General features: G+C 45.6%; 1 protein-coding gene across 1 annotated transcript in view; it reads left to right on the forward strand.

The window, feature by feature from the left end:
• Positions 1–13,938, forward strand: part of SH3BGR (SH3 domain binding glutamate rich protein) — a 53,165-nt gene that overhangs the window by 3,169 nt on the left and 36,058 nt on the right. Inside the window, exon 2 of the mRNA XM_065406828.1 lies at positions 7,889–8,074. Coding sequence (XP_065262900.1) covers positions 7,889–8,074 — 186 coding nt within the window. The remainder of the gene's footprint in view (positions 1–7,888; positions 8,075–13,938) is intronic.

Genomic DNA, 13,938 nt, shown 5'->3' on the forward strand with positions numbered 1-13,938 from the left:
GGTGGGGGCGGGAGGGCCCTGTGCTGGTGGAGGGTCCTGCCGGAAAAGGGAAGGGTCTGAGGTGGAAGGGCAGGCTCAGAGTCAGTCTGCCCTGGCAGTAGAGATGGGGGGCACTAGGACCCTGAGACAGCAGTTGCTGCAGTTAGGCAGCATGGAGCAAGAGGCAGAGACACTCTGCTCTGGGGACTGTGCGTGGAGGCAGCAAGAGGGGGCTGGGGGACACTCAGGGGAGGTGTGGGGGGCAGCAGGTGGGGTCAGGGGGACACCCGGCCCCAAATATTGTTGGAGCTGGGCCCCTGGGCTCTGAATATTGCTGGTGCCTGGGCACCACCTGGGAATGATTTGCATGATTATATTAGATAACATCACAGCCACCTGTTTGTGTAGCATTGTAGGGCTTATGTGGGTGTGACACAGTGTCTGTAGACACTGTGTTACTTACATTGGTTGTTGGCTGTCTTGTCAATTTCACAGCAGGAACCCTCTAATTGACAAGAAAGTCAGGCAGCTAGAGCCCAGCTTCCCTCCTCCCCCGCTGCCCTGGAGATCTGGTTGGCTGGACCCTGCTCCCAGCTGGGAATCAGGGAAAGAAGCCCCGGGGGGCTTCCCCCACCGCGCTGGGTTGGAACCATTGGCTGTCTTGTCAATTTCATGGCTAAGTTGTGAAATTGACAAGGCTGCCCAGCTCCTGGCAGGATGGGGGAGCGGTGAGTCAGGGCACCTGGACCCTGCTCTGCCCCGGGCAGCTTCTTCCCATTCCCAATGGGGAATGGGGAGCTGAGGGGGTGGGGGCAGCCGGCCAGGCATAGATGACTAGTGCCTCCCCATACTGGGGGGGCACAAGCTAAAGGGGAGGACACGTGACTGACCCATGTGTATCCCCTGCCCAGTAACCCCTCCCACCCTGTGCCCAGCCCAGGGCCGCAGCGCTCTCCCTGCCCCACATTACCTGTGGGGGGAAGGGACAGCTCTCTGTCCTTCTCTCTTTGTGCCTCCCCCTTGCACGTTTAGCCGGCCCCTCTCCCTGGCAGTTGTCCGGGGAGTGGGACAGAGTCGCTTCTGCCTGAGAGAACCTGCTTTCATAAAATGTATTTCATAAAATGTAACAACATATTCAGGTTTTTAATTCTTGCTGACCCTGATAAAAATTGTGTGTGTTAATGTTTGGATTGGATAGTGTATATAGCCATCTAGTGCGTGGTTGTGGAGGAGGGGAGAGGAAAGAGAGGTCACATAGCAGGCGCCTAGCTAGCTGAGGGCAAGTGAAGGCCTGTGTATTTGAAGTATTGAGCCCTTAGACTTCAGTTTTACAAAAACTCATCCATTCAGCAGGATTGTGACTGAATTACAGAATAACTGTATTCTTTTACTTTGAAATACATGCCAGAGTACTAGTATCTGGGAGGGACGGGGGTGGGTGAATTTGGCCATGTGTAGGCTTGAGCTCATATTGCAAACAGAGAAACAGGATAGCACCTCTTACCATGCTGAGCCACAACAGAAGCAGCAATGTAATAAACATAAATAATTCTCTGTCAGCTCATCAGGAACAGATTGTTTTTATAGCGTCAGATCAGAGAACTGCATCAACTTTATTTGCCAGCTTTAATGCTGCTATAAACTTGCTGACCAGATACTCTCTGCTGCTGCTGGACACCTATGGACAGTTGATCAGTGGGTAAACTTTGGATGCCAGGGATATAGATGAAAATATTTTACTCCACAACAGATGAAACTACCACTGGTGGCTGGGATGCAGAAGCACCACTCACTCAAATGTGGGCCAGCTGCCCACCTGTGAGGGGAGCTGGACCAAAATAGTGATGCTGCGACCCTGTGCACCGGGGGTAGGTCACAGTGCCCAGAATAGGGAGCCAGCCCCATGAACCAGAAGTCACTTCAACTGGGGCAGGCAGTCTGGGGGGGTCAAAGTGGGACAGTCCTATGAAACCTGGGACTTTTGGGAGCTATGCTTGAGATCTGATCCTGTGGGCCCCACCTCAGGTTCTCCTTCAGATTGATCTATACAGAGCTTTCATGGAGCCCACCTCTGGCGCACAGAATGCACCCTGTATGGCTGATTTATCTGCACCATCCACTCACCCACACAAGGGTGAGGGAGATTTCAGTAATGTACATGAGCGCCTTGTATGGGCCCTCCACAAGGACATAAATTTCACCCTTTGAGTGCATGGAAGAGCAGTGTCTGAACAGAGCATGATGATTTCATCATATCCCCCTTAATGTATTCACCTTCTTTCCACCCCACATCCCCATCTCCCACTTTCTAACTCACCAAGCCCCTATCTCATACCCCTTTCCCCTCCTGAATGGAGAGGAGGACAGCAGGGACCCAACAGTTGAACAACTCACAGTCCAATCCCCTTCAAGGGATTGGAGGAAAGGAGCTGTTGTTCCATCAATGACTATCCATTCCCTGTCCCTACTGAGATGCAAGAGTGGGAAAGGGGTGGAGTCAGGCTTGCACTGGTGATGGAGGGGGATTGTTTACCTTAATCTGTACAGATGACAAGAAAAAGGCCATGCTATGTGTGAGCAGCATTTATTATTATTTATTATTTATTACTGTATTTTGGCACTTACTACTGGCACTCAAAATAATAGGTGCAGTAGAGTTGCAAAATATCATCTCAGGACTCAACTAATTTCACAGTCACTGCTTAAGTAAGCCTTACCACAGAGATAAGTGTTATCACTAAAGCCCTACTTCATTCGTGACATTGCAGAAATTGGGAATCCTGCAATATTCGTCTTCCTCTGCAATTTTGATTTTAATTAGCCTACTTTGTTCAGTCCACAATTTTGCATACATTTTGAGTATCCAATTAGTACAGTGGAGTCGCATCTTACGCGGGGGTTAGGTTCTAAAGTCAGCACTTAAGGCGAAAATCGCGTATAGTCAAAATTACTCTTGAAAATCCCTTAAATCGCCCATAAGTACAGTATACTGTACATGGTTTTGTGTATACAACCCTGTACAGTAATATGTATAATGTATACAGTAATGTACGGTATATAATAGAGTACATATGCAAAATATAATTTTATAGTACTGTATTTTTAATTACCGGGGGTAATTACAGGGGGTCATCAGGGCTTCATGTCGATCCAGGAGACAGAGGTGTCAGAGAACTTGGGTGACGGAGAGTGAGTTGTAGACGAAGTGGTTGGCTCTGATTCAGCTTGAGAAGTTGATTGCGAAGGCTCATCTGCTGCTGGTTGTTTTTCCTTGAAAAACATGGTGATCGGCAACTGTCGCTGTTGTCTCTTGAGCTGCTCAAACATTTCTTGATACGGTCTCAAATCGTCCATAATACTACATGTGATTTTGAGGCTTCATTCCATAGAGGGATCTTATTCAGAAATTAAATCATTCAAGTGTTTCACTGCTTGGAACACTTCAGCAAATTTATGAAGATTCCAACTTGCTGGCTCTTCCTGTTTGTCATCATCATCTTCGTCTTCTGTAGACGATTTTATCAGTTCCTCTAACTCTTCGTTAGTCAATGTTTCTCTATGGCTCTCAATTAATTCTTCAATTTCTTCCTCAAGGATGTCAATGGAGTCATCACCACCCACTTGCCTGGCCACCTGAACAATGCGTTTCACTTCTTTGTCAATGGTCGGGAAACCCTTAAAATCATTCACACATTCTTTCCATAGGTTTCGCCAACATGCGTTGACTGTTTCAGGCTTGATTGCATCCATTGCCTGTTTAATATAAGTGATGCAATCGGCAATGTTGAAGGACTTCCAACACTCCATCACATTAAGATTGGGATCAGCATCTATAGTGCTACGTATCCATGAGAACGTAAGCCTGGTGTACGTGGCCTTGAAACAGCTAATCACTCCTTGGTCGAGAGGTTGGAGGATGGAGGTGGTATTGGGGGGGAGAAAGACGACTTCAGCGTCGTTATGTGCAAACCGGAGTGCCGCAGGGTGGCCAGGAGCATTGTCTACGATCAGCAACACTTTAAAGTCAAGTCCTTTCTCTTCAAGATACCGCTTGACCTCCGGAATGAAACACTTGTGGAACCAATCCAGAAATAATGCTGCCGTCACCCAAGCCTTTTTATTTGATTGCCAGAACACAGGCAGGAGATTTTTGTTCTTGCCTTTTAGGGCACGGGGGTTTGCAGCCCTGTAGAGCAAGCCCGGCTTTATTAAATGCCCAGCTGCATTGCCACAAAACAACACAGTCACACGGTCTTTAGCTGTTTTGAAGCCAGGGGCTTGTCTTTCTGATTTCGAAATATAAGTGCGGTTGGGCATTTTTTTCCAGAAGAGCCCAGTCTCGTCAGCATTAAAAACTTGTTCTAGAAGATAGCCCTTTTCTTCTATGATTTGCTTTAATTGTTCGGGGTAGGCTTTTGCTGCCTCTTCATTGGCAGATGCAGCTTCACCAGTAGTCTGCACATTTTTGAGGTTGAAGCAGTTCCTAAAACTGTTAAGCCAACCTTGGCTGGCTTTGAATTCCTTCTCATCAGAAGGCTGTCCCTCTTCAGCAGGAGGTTTGAACAGCGCGTAGAGGCTAAGAGCCTTTTCTCGCAACGTATTGCCATTGATAGGCACATGTTTACGGTTCATGTCTTCGAGCCATAAGTTTAATGCCTTTTCAGTCTTCACTAAAGTCTTAACACGCACCTGGCTTGTCACCTTAGCAGTTATTGGAGCACTTGATGCCATGGCTTGACGAATTTCTCTCTCTCGAATCTTGATGGCACGGATGCTAGATTAGTTGCAGCCATATTTACGCGCCACGTTGGAGACCGACATACCGTCTCTCAGTAAGTCCAACACAGCCAGTTTTTCCTCCAGCATTGGAACAGATCACTGTTTCTTCGGTTGAGCACCAGATGAAGTAGTTGGCTTGCGTTTAGGGGCCATGTTGTACGAAAAATACGTATCTTTAAACACTAGAATCACACTCAGCGCGGCGAGATGCTCACACTATGAGAGGCACGTAGGAACTGAGACCGACTGAGGGAACAGAAGATTCACGTCTCCCATCTCACGCTCATTCCGGGGCATGCGCTCATTGGGTGGAATCGCCCGCACTATTTACAGGTATCTTGTTGTTTTTCTTTTTTTTACCGAGTGCGTATAGTTGAATTCGCGTAAGTTAAATGTGCGTATGATGCGACTCGCCTGTACTGCACTAACATTCAATGCCTGTAAAATATAAAAGGCTAAAGTGACTGGACTCAGTTTCTACAGCAGTTGTGTTAAGACATTTAGTCTTTTGAATTTTTACGTTGTACCAGTCACTTTAAAAAAAAAAAATGTAATATAGTTGCAGCAAAATGTCTGGTTATCAAAAAAATTAGCAGGCATAATATAATACTTAAGGGTTTACATCGTTCCAGATTTTTTTTTTTTTTAAATAGGTCAACTCTGGCTTTTCCAAATTGCTGCTATTAATAAAAGTCCATTATTACTTTTCCGTGATTTTTCCATGTCTTGTCCTCAATTCAGCCGCAATTATTTGAAGATCATCCTGGGATTCAAGTAGGGCCTTAATGATTTTATAGCTGAGGCACAGAGCTGTTAAAGGTTACATGGGCAGGAATTGTTACTGTATCTAAGTACCCAATGCCTAGCACAATGGGGGCCCTGATTGGGGAGTCTAATGTTACTGAAATGCAAACAATAGATAGCAGGTTTGGGGCAGAGATGAGAACAGAACTCCTATTTCCTGATTTCCATATTTTGTTCACCAATACAGTATAAGCTGTTATGATACTTTATATGCTTTCAGTCTCATGTATTGATACTAAAACACAGGCCAAGGTTTTTATTCAGAACTGTTTTGAACACATTACAATAGACTTTTACTGATACTTTTTAAAATCTGAAGCTGCCGCTGACCTGAGATAACATTAATGTGAGTCACTCCTTTTACAACTATCTGTAAATAAATAATGCATAATATAGTATTGACAGCCCCAGGCATTCAAAAATCATGAGTCAGACTCCCCACTAAGTACAACACTGGCTTAAGAATCACCAGAGATTAAAAAATAATAAATGTTGAAGTTCCCCCCCCCCCCGCCCACGTTTCCTTTTTTAAATGTCTCTGTATTTGTTTTACACTCTGTCCTAACGTCTGAGCTGAATGTTCTATCCCACTATATCTATGTGAGTCTGAAATTAGACAAACCTTGCTTACCCATGTCTAATACTTAAAGCCATAAACTAGGGAATGCTGGGTTGCAGTTCAACTGTCGTTCCTCCTCCCACAGCTCTTGGAGTACTAGGTGATGTTGCGCCCTGTGTACCATATGTGCTTAAATTCCTGTGCACAATGAGATGGGCTAATGCTGGAATTAGAGCTGTCAACACGGTGTTTACTGGCTTTAGTAGCATTAGGTATAAACATTAGTATTGTTTGAATGTCTATTTTGTGTATGATTTATACAGTTGTTCTCCTGTTAATTTCTTCTGATGTGATGCCCTTATGAGTGCCCAAGGCAACCCTGTCATCAGAAAGTTTCCTTAAAAGAACTGTGCAGTTAAATGGCCTTTTTAAAAACAATTCCCTTTTAAAAACAAAACCAAACAACCTCTTAGACCTGGTCTACACTACACGGTTAGGTTGACGCAAGGCAGCTTTCATTGATCTAACTGTGGATGTGTCTACGCTTAAATTTCGCTCCCCTCTTCCGCCTGGCACATTTCCGGTGCCCTCAGCTTCTCTCCTCAGCAGTCGGGCCCCCGGGGGTTGGGGTATAGACATGGCCTTAGACTGATCAATTGCATATTCACTTGCATGTTTTAAACACGTTGGATTAGTGTTTCCATCCCAAGTTGTCTGTTTTAGCCCTTTTTGCAAAGCTAAGTTTTTGTCCCAAAGTTCTACACATTGTGATTTTATTTCTGTCTTTGTAGAAGTAAGCACAGAGGGGTTTTCATTATTAGTTTTAACAATAACGCTAATGAAAATGAGTCCTTTAATAAAATGTTCTGACCATCTTCTTCTTTTCCAGCTTTTCAGGCTGATTAGATTATAGACACACAGTAGTAGATTAATTTGCAGGCTTATTTCCTGTCTCATTGCTAAAATCTGAATTACATTGGCTAGGTGTCATTGTGGGTTTCAGTGTTCAAATGTTTCACTTCTGCAAATCCGCTTTCAAATCATCTGAGTCACAAGCAAAAATTACCTTGGTGGGATCATTCTAGTAACCATTTTGATATGTCATTAAATTACCACATGGTTTAGCATAAGTGGCAGTAAGAGAAACCCAGGTCTGGAACACCGATGTTGCTGGTCACAGATTAGGTGCGTGTGATTAGCACAACTCTGTGAGGAAGCATGCATGGTGCTTAAGCTCAAACTCATGCCATTAGTCCCTTAATAGTGCAGGTCTCTCACCAAACGAACAGAAAATAATCAACATCAGAATTATAGCTGCAAACTAATGGCATATGCTGCAGGATTGGTTTCTGGGTTCCAATTGCTCAGAACATTAGAATCAAAATGGACAAGTGACATGTTGAAATTTTATCTGATACACAAATGGAAGTTATGTCCTAACATTGTGTATACAACGCCTCTTGATGTTCCTGTAAAACCGCAAAGTGCAGATTGAGTGGGAAAAGTTTCCAATACAGGAACTAAGGAAACATTTTCCATCAAGCATCCTTAATTGTACCTCTGGCCTAAGTGTTAAGGGGGAGGCCCAAAACAAAAGATTCTTGGCAGAATAAAATTTCATAAGTAAAGACTAGCTTAAAGGTAGCTGTTCTATATTGGATGAAGCATCCAGTTTGATATAGCTGCATTGGTTCTTAATATAACAAGTCTATATTTTTAGCTTACATGAAAATAACAATTCTTATTTTTTCCTCCTCTTTTAACTAGATTAAGAAGAAACAGCAAGAAGTAGTGGGCTTCTTAGAGGCCAACAAGATTGACTTTAAGCAAATGGACATAGCTGGTGATGAGGACAACAGGAAATGGATGAGAGAGAACGTCCCAGGTGAAAAGAAGCCACAAAATGGAATCCCCCTCCCTCCACAGATCTTCAATGAGGAGCAGTACTGTGGGGTGAGAAGTCATTTGACATTTTCATAACTTTGCAGACATTCTTCCTTCAGGACATTTCACAAGTGCCCTAAATTCTACCGCTCTTCAAATCATTTGAGATTCTCTTTTAAGTTAATAGATTTAGGAGATTTAAGTCCTGAAGAGAAAATAGAGGGCCTGATTGTCCCCTTTCACAGAGACACCTACAGGGAGGGAAAACTTATTAAGGAAACTCTGCTTGGTGAACTGCGTAGAGTTTCCTAACTATTCTCTGCAGAGACAGTGACTTGTGGGTTCAGTGAAGTGCATGGAGTGTCAGCCTGACACTCTTACAGAGCTCCCTGGAAATCATGTGTTCCCTCCCACTTCACCACTGCCCTGATATAGCATAGCTTATTCATGAGCTGTTCTTCTATTGGTTCCCTGCCCACACTCTACTTCTGCCCTATCTTGAGGGGACTAAAGGATGCTGAATGGGTGATACTGCAACTTCCACTGGATAGTCAGGGGGTAAGGCCCTATAGAGCAACTGTCCCTTTCCCCAGTCCTGGTGTCCAGCTCTGCATCCTTTTTGGCTTAACATGACCTCCTCCACACATAAAAAGCAAGCAAATAAATGTGAGGTCCCAACCAAATAAACATGGAGTACGATGTTTGTGCAGAGGGGCACCACTGGAGTTCAGAGAGGAGGTGCAGGATGTTGCTTTCTTGGCTCTACTCCCTTCCTTTCAGCAACTTTGAGGCCTTTTCTTATATTATTTCTATTCCTTTTGTCCCCTTTGTGACACATAGTGGGATTTCATTAGTTTGTTTAGGCTCAGTGACTGTATCTGTAACTGCTTAATAGAGCTTTTTTTCCCCTTAAGGATATTAGTGAATAACACTCTCTCAACACTCTCAGACAGGATTTTGTGACTTTTCCTGACCTCCGTGACTTCTGCAGTGCTAGTGTGCCTGGCTTGGGGTCCGCCTGAGTAGCCTGGGCAGCCCCCCGCTCCAGGCGCACCGACTGCTGTTGGGGCAGTCTTGGGCCCCCCCGCCCTCCACCAGCAGGAATTTGGGCGTTGGGGGGCTCAGGGCTGGGGATTGGGGTGCGGGGTGGTGCTTACCTGGAGGGGGGGCTCCCCTCCCTCAGCTCCTAGCTCCACGTGCTGCCTCTGCTGGCAGGCACCGGCCCCGCAGCTCCCACTGGCTGTGGTTCTCAGCCAATGGGAACTGCAGAACCAGGGTTTGGGGCAGAGGGGAGGCAGCACATGGAGCTCAGGAGTCGGGTAGGGAGCCTGCTCCAGCCCCACCAACCCTACCCCACAGAACCCAGGGTGCCCCCCCGCTACCTGCGGCACTTCCCCCACTCTCCCCAGCACCTGCGGCGTCCCCCCAGGCCATGCCCCCCCGAGCACCCATGGCACTCCCCAGGCCACACCGTCCCCAAGCACCTGTGGCGCCCCCCCCCCCGGCCTGCGCCCACCCAGCACCTGCGACGCCCCCTGGGGCCCTGCCTGGGCCATCCCCCGAGCCTCCTCCCCACCCCAAGTTTTATTCGGGGTATATAGTAAAAGTCATGGACCGTGAATTTTTGTTTACTGCCCGTGACTTTTTACTAAAAATACCAGTGACTAAAACGTAGCCTTAGTTATCATCTTTTTGATGACAGAAATAGATTGTATCATTAGAATTACCGAGGTAACAGAACTTAATAGAAAAAAGATATATTTACAAAATATTCTACAATATACAAGATTGTAATTCTGAAAGAGGCATACAATTATTATTATTATTTATTATATTTTTCTGGTAGTGCACACAATGAGCTCATTGTGTGCACTACCAGAAAAATATTGCTTTACAAATGAAAATAAGCCATGATACCTGCTCAAATGAGCTAAAATATTTTTTTTTACATCTGGAACTCAGAGTTCCATGGGCAAAAATATATACTCATCTTTGCATGCAAACTGGGCTGTTGCACATATATATTTAGGCAGCTATCTAGCTATTTGTACATACAATCATGCTCAGAACCAACATAAATGAATACTCAGCTGTAGGTGTGCAATTATTTAAACTTCTTTTGCACATGAACCTTAGGCCTCCCTTTCTGAAAATTCAGCCCAGTGTTTCTTGTCTGTTGATTATCAGACATCACAAAGATTTAAAAAGTGAATATTCTTAAATGGGACAACTTGTCCAGGACATAAAGATTCAGGGAGACAGCCTTTCCTTTCACAGATTCTCAGCAAACAGGTTTCCTTCCTTTGTTATAGGCAAGAAAAGATCTGTGGCTTGGGTTTGGGCCTCAACTTTGAGGTGATCAAAAGCCAGATGTGAAATTCTGTATGTGAGCCTATTTTGAGTTATAGCCCAAACTCTCATACAATTTAGAATTAGACAATTTCACTTCTGTAAAAATTCAAGACTTCTCTCTCAGAATGTACATTATCTAATTTGTTCCTTGAATCAGAGTACAACTTATTTCATATTATTTTCCCAGAACTAAGAGTCCAGTTACTTCAGACAGTTCTTCATCTTGCAATATTACAATGAATCTCATGATATTTACTGTTCAAACTCCAGCTCCTGGAGTCATGTGATTACATGAAAATCTCCTCTTGATTTAAACAAAAAGAAAGCATATGTTCTAGCCCTAATGGTTGTAGAGGAAAGTTTGAAAATATGACTGGAATGCACACTAATGGCTCAAGCCTAGAAGGCAAATAAAAATTCAGATTCATTATTTTTAAAATCTTGTGATTTTTAAGTTAATCTCATGGTTTTTGGCTGCCTGACTCACGAATTTTCAATACTTAGGGTAGGCGATACTGAGTCACTCAAGACTAAAGGTTTCCTACCAAGGGTGGTCTTGTGTCCCATTACGAATGTGTCTTTTTGGCTTGAATTTTCAGTTAAATATCTATGGTATTTTTATTGATTTATTTCCAAAACCTGTATGTCAGAGCCTATGTTCTTGTTTGCTCCTCATGTAGTTTTAAGTGAGCAATGCTATAGATCCAATCCAGCCCCCACGGAAGCAGGCAAGTATATGTCTAAGGCACCTCAGGGTAGGCACTTTGGAGGGGGGGGGAACCTATGATATAAATGGAAGCAAATAGTAAAACACAGATTAACTGCAATGGTTGCAATGGATAGCATTTCAACTAGATTATTTTGCTTGTAATGCTTTGGCATATGCATTGCTTACATAATAAATATTCACCACTTTATGACAGAAACTGTTAATAGGCCTCAGGTCCTTTTATATTTGCATATGGGCTTGCAATGGACAAATTACCTCTCCTTACATTAATGTGTTTAAACCAATAGAAGGTAATACCATAACATAAATATTCTTCTTCCAGTGCTTGCTCATGTTAGGTGTGTGTGCTCGCCACATGCACTGGTGCCAGAAATCTTTCCCTCAGTGATATCCGTAGAGGACTGGCTCTCGTGTCCTCTGGATTGGCGCGCATATACACCAGTATAAGGGGCACCTCTGGCTCCCCCTTTCTCAGTTCCTTCTTATCACCAGTGACGGTGCTGGAACATCTCCTTGCTTCAGCAAGTGCTCTTATCCAGTGGTACTTCCTATCGTTCATTGTATAAATAGTTCTTAGATAAGTAGTTATTTTTGTTCTATTAATAGTTAACTATAGTACTGTCGATAAGTTAGATAGTCCCCTAAGGGACTTAGCCCAGGGACAGGGCATGCCCTGGTCCCTGGGCTTCAAGCCTAGTGATCGCTGCAAAAAGCCTATGCCGATCAGCCACCCTCATCAAAGCTGCTTGGAGTGTCTGGGGGAAATCCACATTAGCAATAAGTGTTGCATCTGCAAGAGCTTAAAGCCAAGACCTAAAAAGGAGCAGGACATAAGACTAAGGGTATGTCTACACTATGAAATTAGGTCGAATTTATAGAAGCCGGTTTTATAGAAATCGGTTGTATACAGCCGATTGTGTGTGTCCCCACATAAAATGCTCTATGTGCTCTAGTCGGCGGACCGCGTCCACAGTACTGAGGCTAGCGTTGACTTCCGGAGCATTGCACTATGGGTAGCTATCCCACAGTTCCCGCGGTCTCCGCCGCCCATTGGAATTCTGGATTGAGATCCCAATGCCTGAATGATGCAAAACAGTGTCGCGGGGGGTTCTGGGTACATGTCGTCAGGCCCCTCCCCCTCCGTCAGAGCAACGGCAGACAGTAGATTCGTGCCTTTTTACCTGGGTTACCTGTGCAGACATCATACCACGGCAAGCATGGAGCCCGCTCAACTCAGCTCACCGTCACCATATGTCATCTGGGTGCCGGCAGACGTGGTACTGCATTGCTACACAGCAGCAGCAGCTAACTGCCTTTTGGCGGTAGACGGTGCAGCATGACTGGTAGCCTTCATCGGCGATCTGGGTGCTGGCAGCCGTAGGGCTGCATTGCACCAGCCCCTTGCCTTTTGCCTTTTGGCAGTAGATGGTGTATTACGACTGGTAACCGTCGTCATCGTACAGCAGTGGCTGGAACTCTGTATGTCCCCCAGTCCCCCATCCCCCCAGTCATATTCTGCTGCCTTCACAATGACGATGATGGCTATCAGTCGTAGTATGCCATTTTCTGCCAAGCGCCCAGAAGAGGCCGAGGGCGATCTGGGTGCTGGCAGACGTGGGGCTGGCAGACGTGGGGCTGCATTGCTACACAGCAGCAGCCCCTTGCCTTTTGGTAGAAGATGGTATATTACGATTGGTATCCATCGTCGTCATATTGCAGTGGCTGTCAATCATGGGCACCTGGGCAGACATGCTCAGTCCTAGCGAACTGTCTTGATGATGATGGCTATCAATCGTAGTATGCTATTTTCTGCCAAGCGCCCAGTATTTTCTGCCAAGCACCCAGAAGATGCCGAGGGCTATCAGTCATGCTGCACCGTCGTCTGCCAGCTTAAGATGTAAAAAATAGATTTGTTCTGTATTCATTTGCTTCCCCCTCCCTCCGTGAAATCAACGGCCTGCTAAACCGAGGGTTTTGAGTTCAATCTTTGGGGGGGGCCATTCTGTGTGACAGTTGTTTGTGTTTCTCCCTGATGCACAGCCACCTTTGTTGATTTTAATTCCCTGTACCTGTACGCCATGTCGTCACTCGACCCTCCCTCCCTCGGTCCGTCAGATACTAGTTTCGCGCCTTTTTTCAGACCAGACGCCATAGCTAGCACTGGGATCATGGAGTCTGCTCAGATCACCGCGGCAATTATGAGCACTATGAACACCACGCGCATTGTCCTGGAGTATATGCAGAGCCAGGACATGCCAAAGCAAAACCAGGACCAGCCGAGGAGGCAATTACAGCGCGGCGACGAGAGTGATGAGGAAATTGACATGGACATAGACCTCTCACAAGGCACAGGCCCCAGCAATGTGGAAATCATGGTGTTACTGGGGCAGGTTCATGCCGTGGAACGCCGATTCTGGGCCTGGGAAACAAGCACAGACTGGTGGGACCGCATCGTGCTGCAGGTGTGGGACGATTCCCAGTGGCTGCGAAACTTTCGCATGCGTAAGGGCACTTTCATGGAACTTAGTGACTTGCTTTCCCCTGCCCTGAAGCGCCAGAATACCAGGATGAGAGCAGCCCTCACAGTTGAGAAGCGAGTGGCGATAGCCCTGTGGAAGCTTGCAACGCCAGACAGCTACCGGTCAGTCGGGAATCAATTTGGAGTGGGCAAATCTACTGTGGGGGCTGCTGTGATCCAAGTTGCCAGGGCAATGAAAGACTTGGTGATATCAAGGGTAGTGACTCTGGGAAACGTGCAGGCCATAGTGGATGGCTTTGCTGCAATGGGATTCCCAAACTGTGGTGGGGCCATAGACGGAACCCATATCCCTATCTTGTCACCGGAGCACCA

The sequence above is a fragment of the Emys orbicularis genome, chromosome 1, assembly GCF_028017835.1.
Source record: "Emys orbicularis isolate rEmyOrb1 chromosome 1, rEmyOrb1.hap1, whole genome shotgun sequence".
Classification (NCBI taxonomy): Eukaryota; Metazoa; Chordata; order Testudines; family Emydidae; genus Emys; species Emys orbicularis.